General features: G+C 34.4%; 1 protein-coding gene across 1 annotated transcript; it reads right to left on the bottom strand.

The window, feature by feature from the left end:
• Window positions 1-230: 230 nt before the first annotated feature.
• On the bottom strand, window positions 231-15,056 carry LOC123906280 (myosin-17). Its single transcript, XM_045956156.1, has 39 exons — window positions 14,697-15,056; window positions 12,739-12,867; window positions 12,325-12,468; window positions 12,077-12,222; window positions 11,837-11,993; window positions 11,581-11,639; window positions 11,156-11,315; window positions 10,899-11,048; window positions 10,684-10,820; window positions 10,443-10,589; window positions 10,139-10,240; window positions 9,999-10,056; window positions 9,807-9,908; window positions 9,566-9,603; window positions 9,213-9,339; window positions 8,941-9,111; window positions 8,660-8,791; window positions 8,433-8,542; window positions 8,179-8,239; window positions 7,068-7,245; window positions 5,760-5,965; window positions 5,540-5,659; window positions 5,344-5,442; window positions 5,017-5,238; window positions 4,472-4,611; window positions 3,911-4,028; window positions 3,775-3,825; window positions 3,588-3,668; window positions 3,288-3,458; window positions 3,015-3,170; window positions 2,706-2,912; window positions 2,027-2,164; window positions 1,881-1,951; window positions 1,697-1,796; window positions 1,566-1,622; window positions 1,424-1,480; window positions 1,255-1,335; window positions 1,004-1,086; window positions 231-909 (listed from the first exon to the last, which is right to left on the bottom strand). Exons 1-39 carry the CDS (start codon window positions 14,697-14,699, stop codon window positions 786-788), a joined length of 4,593 nt encoding a protein of 1,530 aa, XP_045812112.1. The 5' UTR covers window positions 14,700-15,056; the 3' UTR covers window positions 231-785.
• Between the last annotated feature and the right edge of the window lie 2,704 nt (window positions 15,057-17,760).

Here is a 17,760-nt window from a genome sequence, read left to right as displayed (position 1 = left end):
TGTGTGGCAGACATTATGGGGACCAAATCAAGTTTCAGAGACCACAAAAATATGTCAAATTTCAAAGTGGAAACTAAAAGGGTGCAAGCATATAATATCTTGCTTCAAACTTACTTTTACGCAATGGACTGTATAATTTACACTTTAAAAGTTACAAACAAAAAGCATTCAAAAACCTTGTATAACACTTGTAAACCAAGTAGCTTCCAAAATGATACTATTTGTTGATGTAGTAGTTCAAAAAATATAAATGAAATTCAAATAAATGATCACACGTCTGTACAAGTGCACTGAGTCATCTCATTATAACTCAGCCGTTCAAAAAAAAAAAAACTAACTTAAGTTTAATAAAAGAATTGCACAAGCAAATACAAATAGCAACCACATGAAATAAATATGCCCTATAAAATACACGGAGTCACTGATTGCACCCAAGTATAAGACTTGCAAACCACCAAAATGAGAAGACAAAAACCTAGGGCAGGTGTGACAACAACAATGACTGGACACCAACCTGTATGGCTGTACCTATGATTGTCATTTGTCACGTGCCTTGCGACATGACTTCTTAACAAAACCCCTCGTGTTGATGAAACTTGAAGGGGAAAAATGAATTAACCCAGGCAACTCACCAATATTAGAAGCCTGAGTTAGTGAAAGTATACTATACACATGAGGACAATAAAATTATATGCACAGTTTGGCATCTGCATCTCTGTGCAGTGCCTAGGTGATACCCGTAAGATGGAGCATTATAGAGGCAATAATTGACGATTGTTTGTGTATTACTCCGAACGAGCTAGTAAGAACCCGAACCCTGAGTTCTCACGTATCAATGGAGGAGGATCCACATCAGCAACTTCTACTTCTTGCATGGATTTGGAGATGTCGTCCACCGAAAATGGAATGCTGCATCCATATCCAAAGGTTAAAGAAAAATGCTACAGCAAAGTCAAAGGCAAGCAATGAAATATTGAAATTGTTTCCTGAAGTGATACTATACCTCGAGTCATCATCTAATAGGAAAGAAGTGCTGACAGCATTAGAAGAGTCTTCGGCAACCATAGCTCTCATGGTTGTTGTAACCTACATAGTCCATAGAATTATCAGCCAATTTGTTTTGAGATTTATCACATCATCGCAGGTGTTCCCAGCTTGGGAATGGTACAAAAGATGTGCGATTTAACCGTAGAAATATTAAAAAGAGACTAATGACACAAGTCATAAACATAAAACTTAGCAATGCTAACTTACGTCTGTAGACACGCTGTGAGTGCCGTATTTGTCATCCCAGTACATTGTACTTATCCTGTATAACTGTTGTATACTGAGACCCTGCAACACCAAAATATTATACTTAGTAATAGAATCAGAACGCATTTTAAGCTCATGAATAGTTAATAGAAAGAGAGAAAGCACCCACTGGACAAAGCTCCTTAGTTATTTCATTCAGTGACTTCTTGGGTTTTTGATGTATCACCTGAAACAGACAAATGAGTCGGTCACTTATGCAATAGATACCAATATTGAATTGAATTCGAGTATTTGTGAAAACTTAATGTTACCAGGAATCCAACTGCCTGCCTGATATGTTTCAGTTCCTCCCAAGCTGAGCCGGTGTACTGTATACAATAGATTGAGGTGAAGATCATAAAATGGAAAAGTAAACAATCTGAATTAGTTGTTTGGTGCTAACCTCCTCTGTCGCCTCGATGCACCACTGTTCTAATTCAGCCAAACCTGTCTTCACATACTCCCCATTGCTGAATGAACAACACTCACGACGCAGCAGGAGACTGCAAGTAAAGACCGGATTAAATCCATAAAAAAGTCTGCATTCTGCAATATGACACGCAATACAATGTGGGAGGAAGGATTACCTGTTGAATAATTGAACATCAATGAATGAGAATATTTGAGTGAACACTTTACGAACCAAGAAAGGAGGCGCCTGTTAAACCAGATTCCTAACAGGTTAGGATCAAACTTATACAATGGAAATGCAGAAACTGAAAAGGAAACTCACATAGTTTGCTTTCATTATCTTTAGATAGCTGTTCAAGCTTTTCACAATACTTTGCCAGTGAGCTATTAAAGCTTGCTGAGCAACCGCGTTAGCATGTGAGCGCCCTTTTACTAAACCTTGACGAGAGGTCCTTGGAGCCTGCAGTTGTTTTTATCATAAAGATAAAATGAGCAAATGTTTACAACCAGAGAGTTAAACTCATCAATTACTGGGTAGCCTAATGCTCGTCGCTGCTGCATATAGAAAAGAAGTGAAAGAATATGCACTAGTACCTACTAGTGACTTAGAGATTACTTGTAAAATTAAAAATTAACACAAGAGCAGAAGATAGTCAAGGTGCAATTAGAAGACGAAAGCTTATCCTTTCTATGAATTGCTTTCTGATTTATCATGTAAAGGAAAAGTTTTATTTTTCTGGTTATAAATCAGCCACTAAAGGCATATTGTGCCTTTTTTATGTATGCCCTGCGTGTTTGATGGTATCTATAAACAATTTATATTTTGTTTAATTTGCAGAAATATTGGTTAATGGTTATGATTCTTCTACAAGTAACATAAACGAAGATGACATTCATTAAACTCCATGTATGATTGATTCATTCCTAAAGCCCTTAACCAATGAGAATTTCTCAGAAATTTGATTGCCATTTCCCCAAAAAAATGGAAGAGACTTTTTTACCTGTATACACAGTCCAAGTAATGGGGATATCTCCTTTTTCAGGTTGTCTCGTATCATTCCATATAATTTCTCAAGGAAGGCAGTAAGCTGTTGCTTAAACAGAAGTGCTGGATATTTTGCTTCTACTTGTCGTAAACCATCAAGTCTACTAAGACCTCGACCGTTTATAAATGGCAATCCAGCACTTTGAGGAGATGCCCTTAGCCCCTAAAATCACAAAAGGCAATCAGTATCAAACTGCAAGAATATAAATGAAACCTACATAAAGTGATACAATATATTCAGAAAGAATAAGCAGTTGCTTCTTACTTGAGACATTCTTCCAAACAAAGAAGATGAGGCTGTTCTTCGGCGTTGTGGTGTTAAGTTAGCAGCTCCACTTGCTTTAAGGGTGCGTTGGAGAAGCATCAATAAAGTAGATGTATTAGATAACCAGTAGGCTAATACATCAGTATTATCCTGGGCCTTCAATGGTGCAGAACAATGTTAGTAACATATTTTGGGGATTTCAGAAATTGATCAATTGCAAAAGCACGGCATCGTGGATACTAATATACAAGTAATCCAAGAGTGTTAAGTTACCTCAACAGCTGAAGCTATTGTTTGAATGATACGATCAAAGACGGTTGTTCTTTCAACTTCAAATGACCTCCAGTGTAGAAGGCATTTATATATGACACATGCAGCAACAGGTTTGCCACCAGAAAATCCCAAATCTTGTGATATGCACTTGATCAACAAATCCTGGTTTTCCTGAAACACAAAGTAAAAATTTTAAATAGGAATGACAAGAAAACGAAGGAAAATATATTTGATTGAAAATGCAATTTAAAGCATGTATCACAGATTCATATTGTTAAGTACATCAATGTAGCCACTCACCTGTTGTTTATCATTGAGAGATTTCTGTGGTTTTCCTTCAGATTCAGGCTCACGTACATTGGATAGTGCAAGAGTCATATCCTAAAGATATACATCAAGAAGGTAAGAATTTAACACCTTAAACAAAATGTCTCGATACCAAAATGAGTAGTTGATATATATTCATAAAAAATAAGTATCCTCTTACCAATCCAGTTTTTGCTTCACCATTTAGAGTATTCCCATTTTCTGGTGTCCTCTGCGTATCATGCACAAAATCTCATTGTGAGTCATTCTTCATATACCATAGTTTTGAGCAAATGACCTATTGCATGTTTTCTTACCTGAAGAATTACCGTCCTAGGTCTTGCAGTAAGAGCTTTTCCAGTTGGTGATGCAACCAATGCTTGCTGGCGAAGAACTTGATTTTCTGACTCTGCATTGGAAATTTTCTCCTCCAATCTGCATTGTATAGAATTATTTTAAAAATGTAATTGCATTTATATTAACAAAGGTATAGATGGTTATTAACAGGGAGAGGAGAAACGCAAAAACTACATTACTCATCCAAAGGCACACTAAATTACATGAGCGGACAAATGGTTGAAAGGAAAAATACGGTACACCCTTTGTTATGTGTGGTTTAAGGTTTGTATACAGAGATTAAGAAAATAATGAGTGTAACAAATTTAAAAAATAGTACTAACGAACAAGCATTGAGTATTACTGTATTAGTCATTGTCATAAATGCATAGTGAAGTGTAATGACATGCAAGTTGTGCACACAATATAATTTGGGGTAGAATTGAAACAACATAATTAATGTTTCAGATCATATCTGTGAAGCTACTACTCATTAACTATATAGTCATAGAGATCTTTTAACTCATAAAAACATTACTAACCTCTGAACCAATTCTTGCAGTTGATCCGCTTTGCGGTCAGAATCCTCAACTTTTTTAACCAGCTCCTTATTTCTAGCTTCAGACTCAGCCTGAGCTTTTTTGGCCTCTTCTTTAGCCTCTCTTTCTAATAACAGTGACTCCTGTATCAGGTATTAAACAATGGGACTCAATAAGTACTATGTTGCTATAGTAGCACACTCAACAATTAATGGTAGTTTCTTTTCTTAGACTCTCCTTTCTACGTACAGAAAGTAATTGAGTGATAAGTAATATCAATACTCATCCAACTATCAATGATTGTAAGTTAAAGCAAATGTGGATATCCCACTTTGTTGCAGGATGTGCTATCAGCATTTAATCATGTAAAAATAAGGGAAAACTGCACTCCCTTCCCCTCAAAGTCAGCTTAAATGACACAAACACACTATTTTTTTCAACAGTCTTAGTCAAAGTTAAAGGTTAAGAAACAAAAATAAAAGGTACTAGCACTCTTCGGATGATTTACTCATTGGACAATGCTATAAATTATTAGAGATTAACTATACCTTCAAACTATTGACTTCAGCCAATAGAGAATTAATCTTTTCAGTATCTTCAATTATAACAGGAGTCTCTTTAATAACTGGAGGTGCTTCTTCAATGGCTTTCTGTGCTGCCTCACGCTCTTTGATGACCCTAGCATTTGCTTCTGCAACTTGTATTTGCATTGCATGTAAAGCATCATGTAACTTGGCAGCCTCTTGTGCCTTTTCCTCTTCCAAATCAGTCTGCAATAAGTTAAAATCATATAAGTTTATGCTATTAAAAGTTGCCAAATTATGTCGGCCATTAAAATGGTAATATATATTTTAATATTTGATAATGAAGTTTACTCTCAAACGCTTCTCAATTTGCAAACGCCATGTAAGTTCTTCAACACGCTTTTCTAGTTTGTCTTTTGCTTCTTTAAGAGCCCCTGTATCTCTTGCAGCCTGGATGCAATGAAACAGAATATCACTCCATTAGCAAATAAAACAAGACGTAGTGCACTTATTACACAAACACCATGAAACAAAATATCATCCGAACCATTTTAAGCATTCTAAGTTCTTTTCTGGCAACCCTGCTCCTCCAACCACACTGAGTAACAACCACAGCCTTTTGCAATCTTTTATAATATGAATATGCAATTTTCCGACGAAAATGAGCCTGAAGAGACAATAGAAAGTACATTATAGCAGGTAAGAAAATATTGCATGATTTCCTCTTTACAACTTAACAGTCTAACCATGAAGATCAACAAGAGCACCTGAATTTTAATTGCAGCCTTTGTTTGCTTTCTAAATCTAAATTCATCACGAGCCTTCATAGACCTTAAACCTGTCTGCAATATGATTGCAGATGATCGTGCTTTTAAGTAAGATTTTCTGTCAATGTGTCCTTTGAAGTTCTTTTGTATTTTCAGAGCTGCTGCTTCACGTCGCAACTGCTCATAAAGCTTCCGGGCCAATATTCCTGTTTGTTATTGAAAAGCATCACATTAAGGAAACTAGTTTATACAGACCAAACCATGAGAAGGAAACCTATTACATGAGAAAATATCAACTAATGTAGTGCTGTGTGGATTCTAAAATGCTACGAACTTGGGCTTAGCCCTCTTGTTATCCAAAAAAGAAATGCTACGAACTAAAACACCAAAACAACTGGGGATAAAGATGCCATAGGCTTAATAAGCAAAGGAAAAAAACTTCATTTTTATGTTCACATTTCCCTTTAGCTCCAAAAAATTTCACATAAGGGAATATGCGAATAACTTTCTTATTTGGTGGATTTAGGTTTCGTAGACTCTAAGGGTCTTTCTACTAACACTCAATCTCATTTCCGCTTTTGTATGGTGATGGTTGAAGTCCTTCTGTCTATGGAGGAACAATTTTAGAGAATATTACCAGACATTAGGACAAAAAAAGAACGGACGCTGTAAGCAAAATTTGTACCCATGTGCAGCACATGTTAATGTCCAACTTTGTGAAATGAGAATACCATAATAATTCATTGCCGTATTTTACAATTTTTCCTACTGTTATTTTTTGAACTTGTATGCCAATAGAAATGAGAATACCATAATAATAAAATAAACTATAGCATTTTATAAAGACCAAAGAACTCATGCTCATTTCTATAAACATTAACTTTTGATTTTTAAGATTTTTGTTTTATTTTATACTAATATTATAGGTTGAAATATATCTTATATGCATGTCGTGTACTGTACTATAATATTTTAAAAATTAATAAATCCATGTCCTGTCATTTATCAATCTGTGTTTTGTAGTCGGTAGCTACAGCTATTTATACTTTATAAGTACTGATAAGTGATAGCCAGTCTAGAAAGAAAATTGAACCTAGCCGGTAGACGGATTTAAATAATACACAACACTACCTGTTTGTCCATATGACAAGTTAACTTGGTATAATTGAAATTTTACTGAACAAAGTTGAACAAAAAACATATATTTTTATAAAGATTAAGTTAATAATTTAGACATGCAGTTAACATCACAAACCACTAAACAAGGTAGCAACAAAAGCATGCACGAAAAAAGAAGACCAGGGGTACCTCGCAAATTAGATTGCAAACTAATTGCAGCTCGACGCAATTCAATGAATTCCTTTCGTGCAATATGGGTACGTGTTTGCCTCTGGATGATTCTAGCTGCATTTCCAAGGACCTCAGATCTTCTTGCATCCAGCTCAGCCATTTGGCCTGCTCTTAGGAAAACCTTTGTTTTGCCTATCTGGTAAACCATAAAAAATCTTTTATGACTTCATTGTTTACCAAAATACTAGATGAAAATGGTAATAGTCATGAAATAAAAAATAAAGCAAATTTTCAATTCAGAAGTTCAGGAGTCACTATAAGTCCTATAGAAATTATGGCAGTGATTCAAAATTCAAACAAGCAGATATGAGTATATAAGCTAATATGTCTATTTATAAACTTGTTCACTGGGATAGTACATTAAATAGCATAAGGTTCCTCCAAAAGCTCCATGAGCCTCATCAGTCATGTAAATATTCCTAAAGCTTCAACATCATACCATGGTCTTTCCAAATTGGTTAGATTATTATGGCTGCAGATCTGCTTGGAAGCAGCGAATGTCTTGTATGTGTTATAAGAAGATAAAGAATACTAGGAATACACTCTTTCAAATGTACTCTTTATTGTTAAAGTTAATTTTATATGGGCCATACACCAAATAGATGCTGGACCCAAGTTATATAATGGGAACCACGCAACATTCCCCCAATAATAGTATGTGAGAAACGTGTTACTAGCATTTCTCTAACGAACAATTTTTTTTTGAAAACTTGGTATCCGGCCTTAGGACCGACTAATCCAAGGGGGCCAATCCTACCGCCCACTTGCGGGGGCCCCATTTAAAGCCAGAGTTTTTTTGCTCTGTATGGACTTGGCCCACCGAAATTGGCACCAGTGGGAATCGAACCTGAGACCTTGAGAGGAGCATACTCCAAGGGCCCAAGCCAACACCACTCGACCAACCCCAAGTGGGTTTTCTCTAACGAACAATTAAAAGATTGGTATAGATGTGCTGGGAGCCATTTATTCAAAAAATAATTGAACATGGTTTGCTGATCCTCTTTTATAAAATTGACCCTCCCATGCACAAATCACCAGCATAGCGAAGTTATAAGGAGAACTGAATCACCTGATAACCTTTCATGCCCATTTTACCCAGGATCATTTGGCATGCAACCTTGTCATCGTAGCTGAAAAGGAACAAGAAAAAACGATTAACAAGTAAACTGGCACAACCTGCAAGCAAAAGAAGCCAATAATCCATTGATAAAATAATAACTGATCTAGGAAACAGAGAATATGAGGCATAAGTTTGCATGAAAAACTATAAAGTCATTTTCCTATTCAAATATAAAAACAGCTAAACAAGCAGATGAGCTTTACCTTCCATCCAGAACTTCAGGGGCAAGCACACCAAATCGGTTGAGAAATTCGTAAAAGGTCCGTCTTGTAGGATATCCAGCACAGCTGATTCTAATTGCCTCTAGAACACCCTAAAGTAAATAACAAGACAAACAATTAACAAGTGTAAAAACAAGCCAAGGATATTTCTACTCCATGCTCAAGTATGTAAAGCTAATGAAGACAAAGAAAGAGTGATAGATACTCACACCACAGCGCAATTGTTGAATAATATTGACATTTTCGAAAATTGCAGGCTTGAGAACATTATTTGGCTTCACACATCTAATATAGTGAGGTTCTGTTGAACTTAGGGTCTCCATCAAAGACTGAAGTTGTAACTGCATTTTTCAGAAACGTGTCATTTACTACTTGTAAAACATATAAACAAAACCCCCCACGAACTTGAGGTAAGGACTAGGAATGTCAGAAAGACTGTATGTTAATGAAGTATAATAGAGCTCAGACAAGGAGTGGTATAAATTAATACCTTAAAGCGAGATCCTATTGAAGAGAATTTTGATGATTTTGAAGACTCTTCTGGGGAGGGGGGGAATAGACCTGCCACAAAGGAGCATTTTGAGGCAATCAACAGATCCTGATGTTCTGCCACCACATAATCCTTGTTTTTGTCCAGAAACATATCAGCTTGATATGTCACCTAGATAAAACAGAAATAGTCAAAGAGAAGGCAAACAACAGTTTAATAAATAAAATAAAAGTTCATGAAAGGAAACGTGCAATAAAAAAGAGCAAAGATACCTCCCCGGCGTAATGAGATATCGTGAAATTAGTTCGAGAAAGTTTCGGTTTGATAAAGCGCTTGTTGTTTTTGAATGTCTGGTACAACTTCTGAGCAAATGTTTCATGTGTAGACTTAGGAAACATACTGTTTCACAAAAAAAGGCTAACGTGAGTCCAAAGCAGGACTACATATTCAAGCAATGCCTGATATTAAGTCTTGCATATATCCTACTTTCAAAAAACTGTGAATAGCATACAATCATAAAACTAAGATAGTAAAAGAAAGTAGTGTCAGAAAAGACAATGCATCTAGCTTCTATCAAACTTGAAAGCAATACTAGATTAACAATGAATCACTGGCAAATGCATACCAGGCTTCATCAAGAAGTGAAATTATTCCTCCAGGTTTCTGCAAAAGAATGAATATTAAAATCATCAATACCTGAATTTATTGTGTTGTATATAGAGGAAGTGTTTATATAACTAAAGCAAGTATTTCCCGTCGTCAATAACATTTGATTTGATAGGCTATACATTTTTTTTAAAAACACACATTTTATACTTGTAGTTGGTCATGACTCGTGAGGTATACAACAAGCAACAGTGAAATACCTTCTCAATTAGATCCAAAACATCTTGGTTGTCAACAAACTCTATGTAACTCCAATCAATTTCTTCTTTGGTGTATTCTTCTTGTTCCATTTTAAAGACATGCTGCAAAATACAGTAAGAAAAAAAAATCAATCATCTGGGAGAAAATATTATAGAATATAAAATCATAAAGTTTACAAGAAACTACCATACCTGATTAAAATGTTGCTGCAGTTTCTCATTTGTAAAATTAATACAGAACTGCTCAAAACTAAGAAAATGAAAGTTATCAGATATAAGGCTAAATGAAGTACTAAACCATAAATGCTAGATAGATGACATCATTAGCTTACCTGTTAAACTTAAAACTTTCAAACCCATAGATATCAAGAACTCCAATGATAGATTTTGAATTTGGATCTTGCCCAATTGAATTGTTGATCTTCTCCACTAGCCTGAAACCAATAAATTATGGTCCAATCACATAACTTCTTGTTCCTAGAGACTACTGATAATGACAGTAATTCCAGTTTGTTACTCTATATCATCCGATGGATATTTTAATAGTTTTTTCTTTCTTTGAACACATTGTTGCAAGAAAGATCTATAACATTACTTGCAATATTATACATAAAAGCAGTGGTTAAGGTTTATTACCAGTCAAATAAACGAGAATACATAGTTTTAGCTAGTGCATCCCTGCTACCGAGAGCTGCAATAGGATCAAGTGTTCTTGTAATAACCTCCTCAGGTGTTACCATCACACGCTGGATCAGTGCATCTTCCAAGCTCTTAGCATCACACCTACAATAATTCCATGGTAAAATATACAGAATATCAACAAAATCATAATGCAGTGATGCATATGAAATGCATAGAAGGATTATGTTGGTCATACTTGAGAAGCTCAGCAGTCGTATTAAGATGGAACCTAGACTTCTCATCCTTAAGGACAGAAGAATCAATCTCCTCTCCTTTTGCAAATTCAACATTTCCAAGGTGCAAAACTGCTGCTACGACCCTAAAAATAGCCTCCTGAAATATAGGTCAATATCATTAAAGCAACATTAGAAAAAATCGGATTTTTTTAAAGAAGGATTCCGGAAGAGCAACCTGTTCCTCCTCACTGATTCCAACAATATCCATTGCCCTTCGAGTTGCAAGATATTCTTCAGCATCATCCACTCCATCCAGCTGATAGCAGTTGGATTGGTTTAGGTAATGGAAGGAGCTAGGATTTCCCAGCTTAAACTTTTCTCTTTCCTACAGAATAAAAAGTTCTAATCAACAAATATGAAATAATAATATAGAACCCGATCTTTGTGTCAAAGATACAGGAGGATTTCACTATAACGAAAGAATACTTTTACCTCAGCTGGTGCAGCACAAAGAAGGTAAAAACAGTGGTAATTTCTTTCAGGATCTGAAACTTGACAAACACGGGACCTCTCAAGTAGATAAGTTCGTATAGCTGCCCCAGAAATCCTTCCCTTGTTGTCAAATTGTATCTCAACAAATTTACCAAAACGACTGCATCTCAAAATCAGGAGGAACGTGAGATATAAATTTTATATCAAATTTGAACAAGAAAACAACTTTTTTTATTGTGTAGTGATTAGAGCAACACATTTGCTGGCATACAGAACCCCCAATTCTAAGAGTTCATAGGTTTTAGGCAATGCCTAACTGGTCTATCTCAATTCATCAATGAAGTAATCACAAACAATCACTATGCCCGGCCATTCTATGACAATGTTCATTTTACTTGATATTCCATGCAGTTTTCAGCACTCACCTTGAATTATTGTTTCTCACTGTTTTGGCATTTCCAAATGCTTCAAGAACTGGATTAGACTGCAAAGTAATTAATACAGAAGCAAAAATGAGAAAACAGCTAGCACTTCTTTTAACATCCTACATATCTAACAAAATCTGAAATAAAATTAAATAATACTATACAGGAACTAAAAGTGATAAAGTAGTATGCATTGGATAATAAAAAGATGGTGCATACAAAACAAAACAAAACAAAAAAGGCTGCTACATCATACTTCTAAAACTTGTTGTTCAACTGTTCGCCCTTCTACTCCAGATCGGCCCCCAAGATATGCAAGATATCGCATAAGCATTTTTGTTGTTTCTGTCTTACCAGCCCCACTCTCACCACTAACCAGGATTGAGTTGCTTTTTCCCTCATTGATCATTGCCCTAAAATAAAAACATACATATGGTCATAAACAAACTTACACATAAAGAACATACGAAAATAAAATTATATTAACATCTATCACCTGTATGCAACATCTGCAACTGCAAAAACATGGGGACTCAATTCTCCAAATGCAGCTCCTTTGTATTGTTGCATCATGTGAGTATCATATAAATGTGGTAACCTTTGAAATGGGTTTATCGCAATCAGGATATTTCCAGTATATGTCTGCAATGATGATCGAGTGGTGTGATTGTAGTATTCCCAAGTTCTACTCATACTCAAACAATCTTACTATTAAAGGTAATAATAGATATTTTAGAGTCTTACATAGATTTCATTAAGTTCATATCGAGTTGCCAAGTTGTTCAGCACTCCTGGCTCATGCAAGTATGACAGTTTTGTCATGTCATCTACACCTCCAGGTGGGGCTTCATTATCCTTGGGAAAAACCTTTGAGATACTTTTGACAACCTGCAACCACATTCCTCGAGTGTTAAAAATTATCATAAGCTCCAGTCACTCTTGTTCAACTACTGGTCAAAGCTGGAAAGTCTGTATCTAAGGATATTAATTAAATATGCATAACCGGCACAACTTAATAAGACTTCGTTGTATAAGAAAATTATTTTGTAATTCCTAAAAGTGATTCCAAGTACTAGAAAACAGTTGCAGTAACCCAAAAACAAAACAAAGAATCTATGCAAACAATTTCTCACACACAGTACAGACAGTTCGACTCACTGTTTTCCCATCTCCGATGCGAACATGGACTTCTTCACCATTGATTTTAGTAACTTCTCCACCAATCCATGCTAGTCCTGGATCTTCAACCCAGACATGAGAACCAACAATAATGTTCACTGGTGCAGACTGCAAAATCAAATATATTGAACATTCAAAGGAAACATGTTAGTTCAGAGAAACACAGCTGATATTCCACAAAATCAATCACAAGCAATGCATTAACTTTGAAAATAAACAGTCTATTGATAGGTATTTAACAAAATATATCATCTGCTAAAACTTGTATAATTTCTCATTGACGGTAATGTTCCAAAAAGACATGCACAAAATCAACGATAAAGTAGTTTTCTACAGTAAGTAAATATAGCTAATAAAGCCATATATGTAATATAATCAAGTTGTTAATGAGGAAAATAGCAAATGAATGCTAACAAATATGCTCCTGGATGCAAAACGGCCCCTAAAGATTTAGTCCACAGAAGTATGCACACCACATGCACTTCATTTTTATTTAACAGAGAATAATACTTGATGGTAAAGAACACAACCAACCAAATATTTAAATCAATGGAAAACACTATAAAGTAAAATATGTTACATCCATAGATAAATAATGACAAATGATTACGGTAAGTGATTACAAAACTTTGGAAATAATATGCACAAATTGCAATCACATATGTGGTTTCGCTTTGTCATTATATATATGTTGATGATCAAAACATTAAACGTCGTAGAATGTGTTGCAAGTATAGGATCAAAACATACAAGTCTTAATATCATTTTCTTTTGATTTTGTCAATAATCATATGCAAAAAGACAAGCAACAAAGTTGGCATTCACCAAAGTTATTGTCATAGCCATGTCATGTAGCTGGGAACCATGCACTTTGACCTAGCATTGACTGTCAAGAGCAAAAGAAATAAATCTGAGCTAACTACATTTTACCGATATTACAACTTTTATAGTTTGAAACACCCCAATATCATGCAAATCTATACAGAACCTGTAGTATTTCAATGCTCGTTTTAGTTTGAATACCATCATTCTTCCCGTGATACTAAATCACGATTGCTAAGTTTATTTATTAGAAAGGAAAAGAAAAACGCGGCATTTGCAGAAATGGAATCCTTCCTTTTATTATATAGTTCAAAATGTTTTCGACGAAAACATACCGGCCCTTCTTTCTTCTCATGCAAATGCCATGATAATTAATATTTGAATCAAAGATAATACTACAAAAAGCAATTTGTAACTTTAGAACTATTGTTTAGTTGCAAAGGAATTTTCACTTTTTTCCTCTTACACTTTTTCTATTCTCATTAATTTTGTTTTTCTCTCTCTTCTTCCACATTCACAAGATTGATCTCATAGAAAAATAGCACAAATATTTGTTTTTTATATATAATAATGAGGGCCGAAGCCCGAAGACATTTGCGAGGTTGAGAGGAAACTATAGCAACTTGCTCCCCTTTTAACCAAACATTTAAAAATATCCAAACAAACATAAACTACTAGGGAAATATACTCCAAATGATGTATACTTTTATTTTTCTTAATTTTCAGCTTCCCACTAATGACTTATGGTGCAACAAGACTCAATTTTTAAAGTCATCAAGTAATATTTTCCAGCTTCTAAACCATCAAAAATCAAATTTTGTATACTCGCAATCCAAAATCAACCCCAATTTTATCTATCACCAATTCATATTAATTCACCAAACTTCATTAGTAATGCACGGATCAACTATTATATCTTTCAATTCTAAAAAATTAAAAATCATCAAAATTTCTAACTCAAAACTATATACTATAAACACAATATATCCCCCAAGAATTCCAAAAAATAAAAAATAAAAAAAATAAAATCGAAGTCCAATAGATTCAACGAAGCAGCTAAGAAAGTCAAATGAAAATGAAGGAATAAAAAAACGTAACAGAAAGAAGGAATTTACCATGGCGATTAATGCGGAGCGATCTTTAAGGACTAACTCATCCGAGTTATGCGTGAAAAGGGAACTCAGTGAGTCAGATCGGATAGCATAGAACGTTTAGTTTTGAAGTTTGAAAGAGAATTTTGAGATGAAAGAGTCTAAAATTAGAAGCTGAAGAAAACGATAAAAGATGAATAAGAAGAAGAAGATTGAAGAAGATGAAAACAAAAGGTATCAAAGGTAGCGAAATAGTTGTGTTGTGTTGTGTTGTTGTGTCTGGTTTTTCTCTCTCTTTTGTTTCAAAAGTGTTTTTTGAAAAAAGAAAAATGAGAATGAGGTAATAAAGGGACAACTACGGTAGGTATACCGTATACTTACGTTATTTCATTATTATTATACGGTGCTGTATATACGAAAACTAAAACATGTTTTTATTTTGATTTTGATTTCAGCCGTTTTTTTCTTCCTCATACCAAATTATAAGTCTACTACCTCTCAGTCTCAAAGTATTTTGCTTTCTCTTTAAATTTCTTTATTTAAATTTTAAATTTTTTCAAGAGATTTGATTTGCAGTAGAGTAATGATAACTCAACACAAAAAGAATTTACACCATAGCAATATATAAGCTCTTATGTGAGAGATTGATGAGCTAACATGTTTTCTGATAAAAGAGAAAATTATGAAAATGATAAAACGACATGCAAACTATGTTAATATACGGTGTATGTATTAATTTTTTCTGTTCGGTATTCATATCTGAAACACAAAATCTTTGAAAAACAAATTTTGGTATAAAAAATCTTTGAACTTTAATTTGTTAATATTGCGAGAGTTTAAAGATCATGTTTGTCGGCGGTAGTCACAAAGTTCTTAGGTTTATCCCGTTAGCCAATGGTAATTGTACGGAGAAATTTAAGTTTAATATTTTAAAATATAAAATTAAATTTCAGTTTAAATTTTTTTGATCATTTTCGTTAAATTGTTGAAAAAAGTTATTTTTAATAAAATTAATTATTTTATTTTTTTGTACAAACTATTAATTAAAAATTTTAAAAATGAGGTTTCTTGTTTGCTGAGGTGGGGTCAGGGAGAAGGAGTTGAATGAGCTTGGCTGGCGTTTAACGCTTTCGTGGTGTGCACAGCACAAACATATCGCTGCTGTTTTTCTTTTGGCTCTAAATCCAATTTTGCACGCATAAACAAAAATAAAAATTAACAATGGACGACAAGATTATTAATTTCGATTTTCCCTCCCACTTTTAAGACACTTATTTCACGATATTTTCAAAACCACCCTTCGTCAGGTTTTATTTTCCTTTTGCCAAATGCTAAATGGCACCACTTAAAAATTTAAATTTTGAAATTTTTCTGAAGTATTGTGTGATCACTGATCAACAAGTCTTAATTTTTATTATTTAATGTATAATTTTTTTTAACACATTAACTAGTGTTTTGAGGTACTAATTAGCAAGATTTTTTTTTATATCAAGTGTTTTAGTTTATCACAAAAATAAATGATACTTATTTGTCATAAACAAATGTGCATAGAGTATATGTGGAATATTAACAATTAGATTAATATTTATAGTGTTTTCTGCGCAACCAATCTTTTCGAAGTAACTGATATTCATCAGGCTGTCGGTTTTTAAGTTCGATCTCAGACATTTTTTCGGGTTGAAAGCTATAATCCGAAAGAAACCACGGTTGGAAGAACATAGCCCACCTCCATCCATTTGTCTCTCTAGTTATGTCAGGTGACAGTTTGATCGGTTGTCGGTTTGGATGGGTGGTTTCAATCGATTATGAATCAATCAAACATAGAATTTGAAATGGAAGAAAATTATAGCGACAAAAACTAAGAAACATCATAATAAATTTCAGAAAAATCACAATGCTACCATTAAAATGATAAGAAAAAGATCCCATTAAAACACCATTTACCTTCTTCTTCTTTTTTTTTGTATCTTTTCACTCTTTAAAAGAGATATATTTGATGTAGGGGGAACCATATCTAAAGCATAGAAAACTAAATATAATGCTGAGTAGATTAATCTAAACAAATCATGCTTGGTTGAGAGTGAGTGTTTTCACGTTACAGTTGTGTTAGATAAACAAGATAAAAGTTAATTGAGATAGACTTTGATGAAGAAAAAAAATCATATATTGAGAAAAACGCATAGATTTCAAAGAGAGAAAAAAGTTGAGCAAGAAGAAATGAAAGCACAGCGCAGCTGATAACTCTGTCACACTAAAAGTGACATAATTCAAGGAAGTTTAGAGGACCATTTGATGAGTTTTTAAGCTTATAATAAGTGAAATTCATGGTTTTGAAGAGTTGGTTTATGTTGGAAGAAACAAGGAAAAGCTGTTAAAAAGTGTTGTTAAAGGCCTAAAAAGCTGTCAAAAGTGTTGCTGAAGGCCTTAAGCTGTCAAAAAAAACTGTTGATGTAGGCTCACGTTGGGTGTAATTAATTGGCATTTTTTTGGCTTGGTCTGCTGGTCTTCACGCTGGGCGTGGTACTTGTCACGTTGTGCGTGACAGATCTGACAAAATGAAAAGTATAAGTTGGAAACTCATTTTTTGGGAGAACGGACGAAATTTTGGATCAAAGTGGGTCTTTGGAGCTGTGTTCAAGCAACGAGAAGGTGGATCCAAGCAAGGAATCAAGTGTGGAAACACATCTAATTCCTCTTGTCATGAAGATTTCAATTCATCCATGTAATTTCCTCTTTCACTATGACTAAAATTGCTAGTTGACCCATTTAGTTTTCGAGATTTTTGATGGAGGCTTCATGACGTTCGTTTGACATTTCTTGATTGGCCTTCATCACCTCAAAATTGCCGTCAGTCATCTTCATGGCTAAGATAAGAGTTTCTTCAAAAGATTCAAGGTGATCTTCAAAATGTTGATCTTGAGGAAATGTTTGATTTGGGTTAGCTCCATAAGAAAAACTCATGTGATTCTTCACTCCAAGATTATAGGTGTTGAAATAAGGATTGTTTTGAAAGGTTGCTTGCACCGTACATTGGGCTCATAGTTGCTTGGTAATAATTTGTAGCAAAACATTATTGAACTTGTAACTA

This window comes from Trifolium pratense, linkage group LG2 (assembly GCF_020283565.1).
Source record: "Trifolium pratense cultivar HEN17-A07 linkage group LG2, ARS_RC_1.1, whole genome shotgun sequence".
Taxonomy (NCBI): Eukaryota; Viridiplantae; Streptophyta; class Magnoliopsida; order Fabales; family Fabaceae; genus Trifolium; species Trifolium pratense.
Note: the sequence above shows the minus strand (reverse complement) of the source record. Positions and strands in the feature narration are given on the sequence as shown.

Excerpts from the sequence above, each read along its gene's own strand:
- LOC123906280 (XM_045956156.1), bottom strand. Across the intron at positions 9,340-9,565 it reads TCACTTCTTGATGAAGCCTG|TATGTTTCCTAAGTCTACAC; the intron begins GTATGCATTTGC and ends TTTGTGAAACAG. Across the intron at positions 1,797-1,880 it reads GATGTTCAATTATTCAACAG|TCTCCTGCTGCGTCGTGAGT; the intron begins GTAATCCTTCCT and ends CTTTACTTGCAG.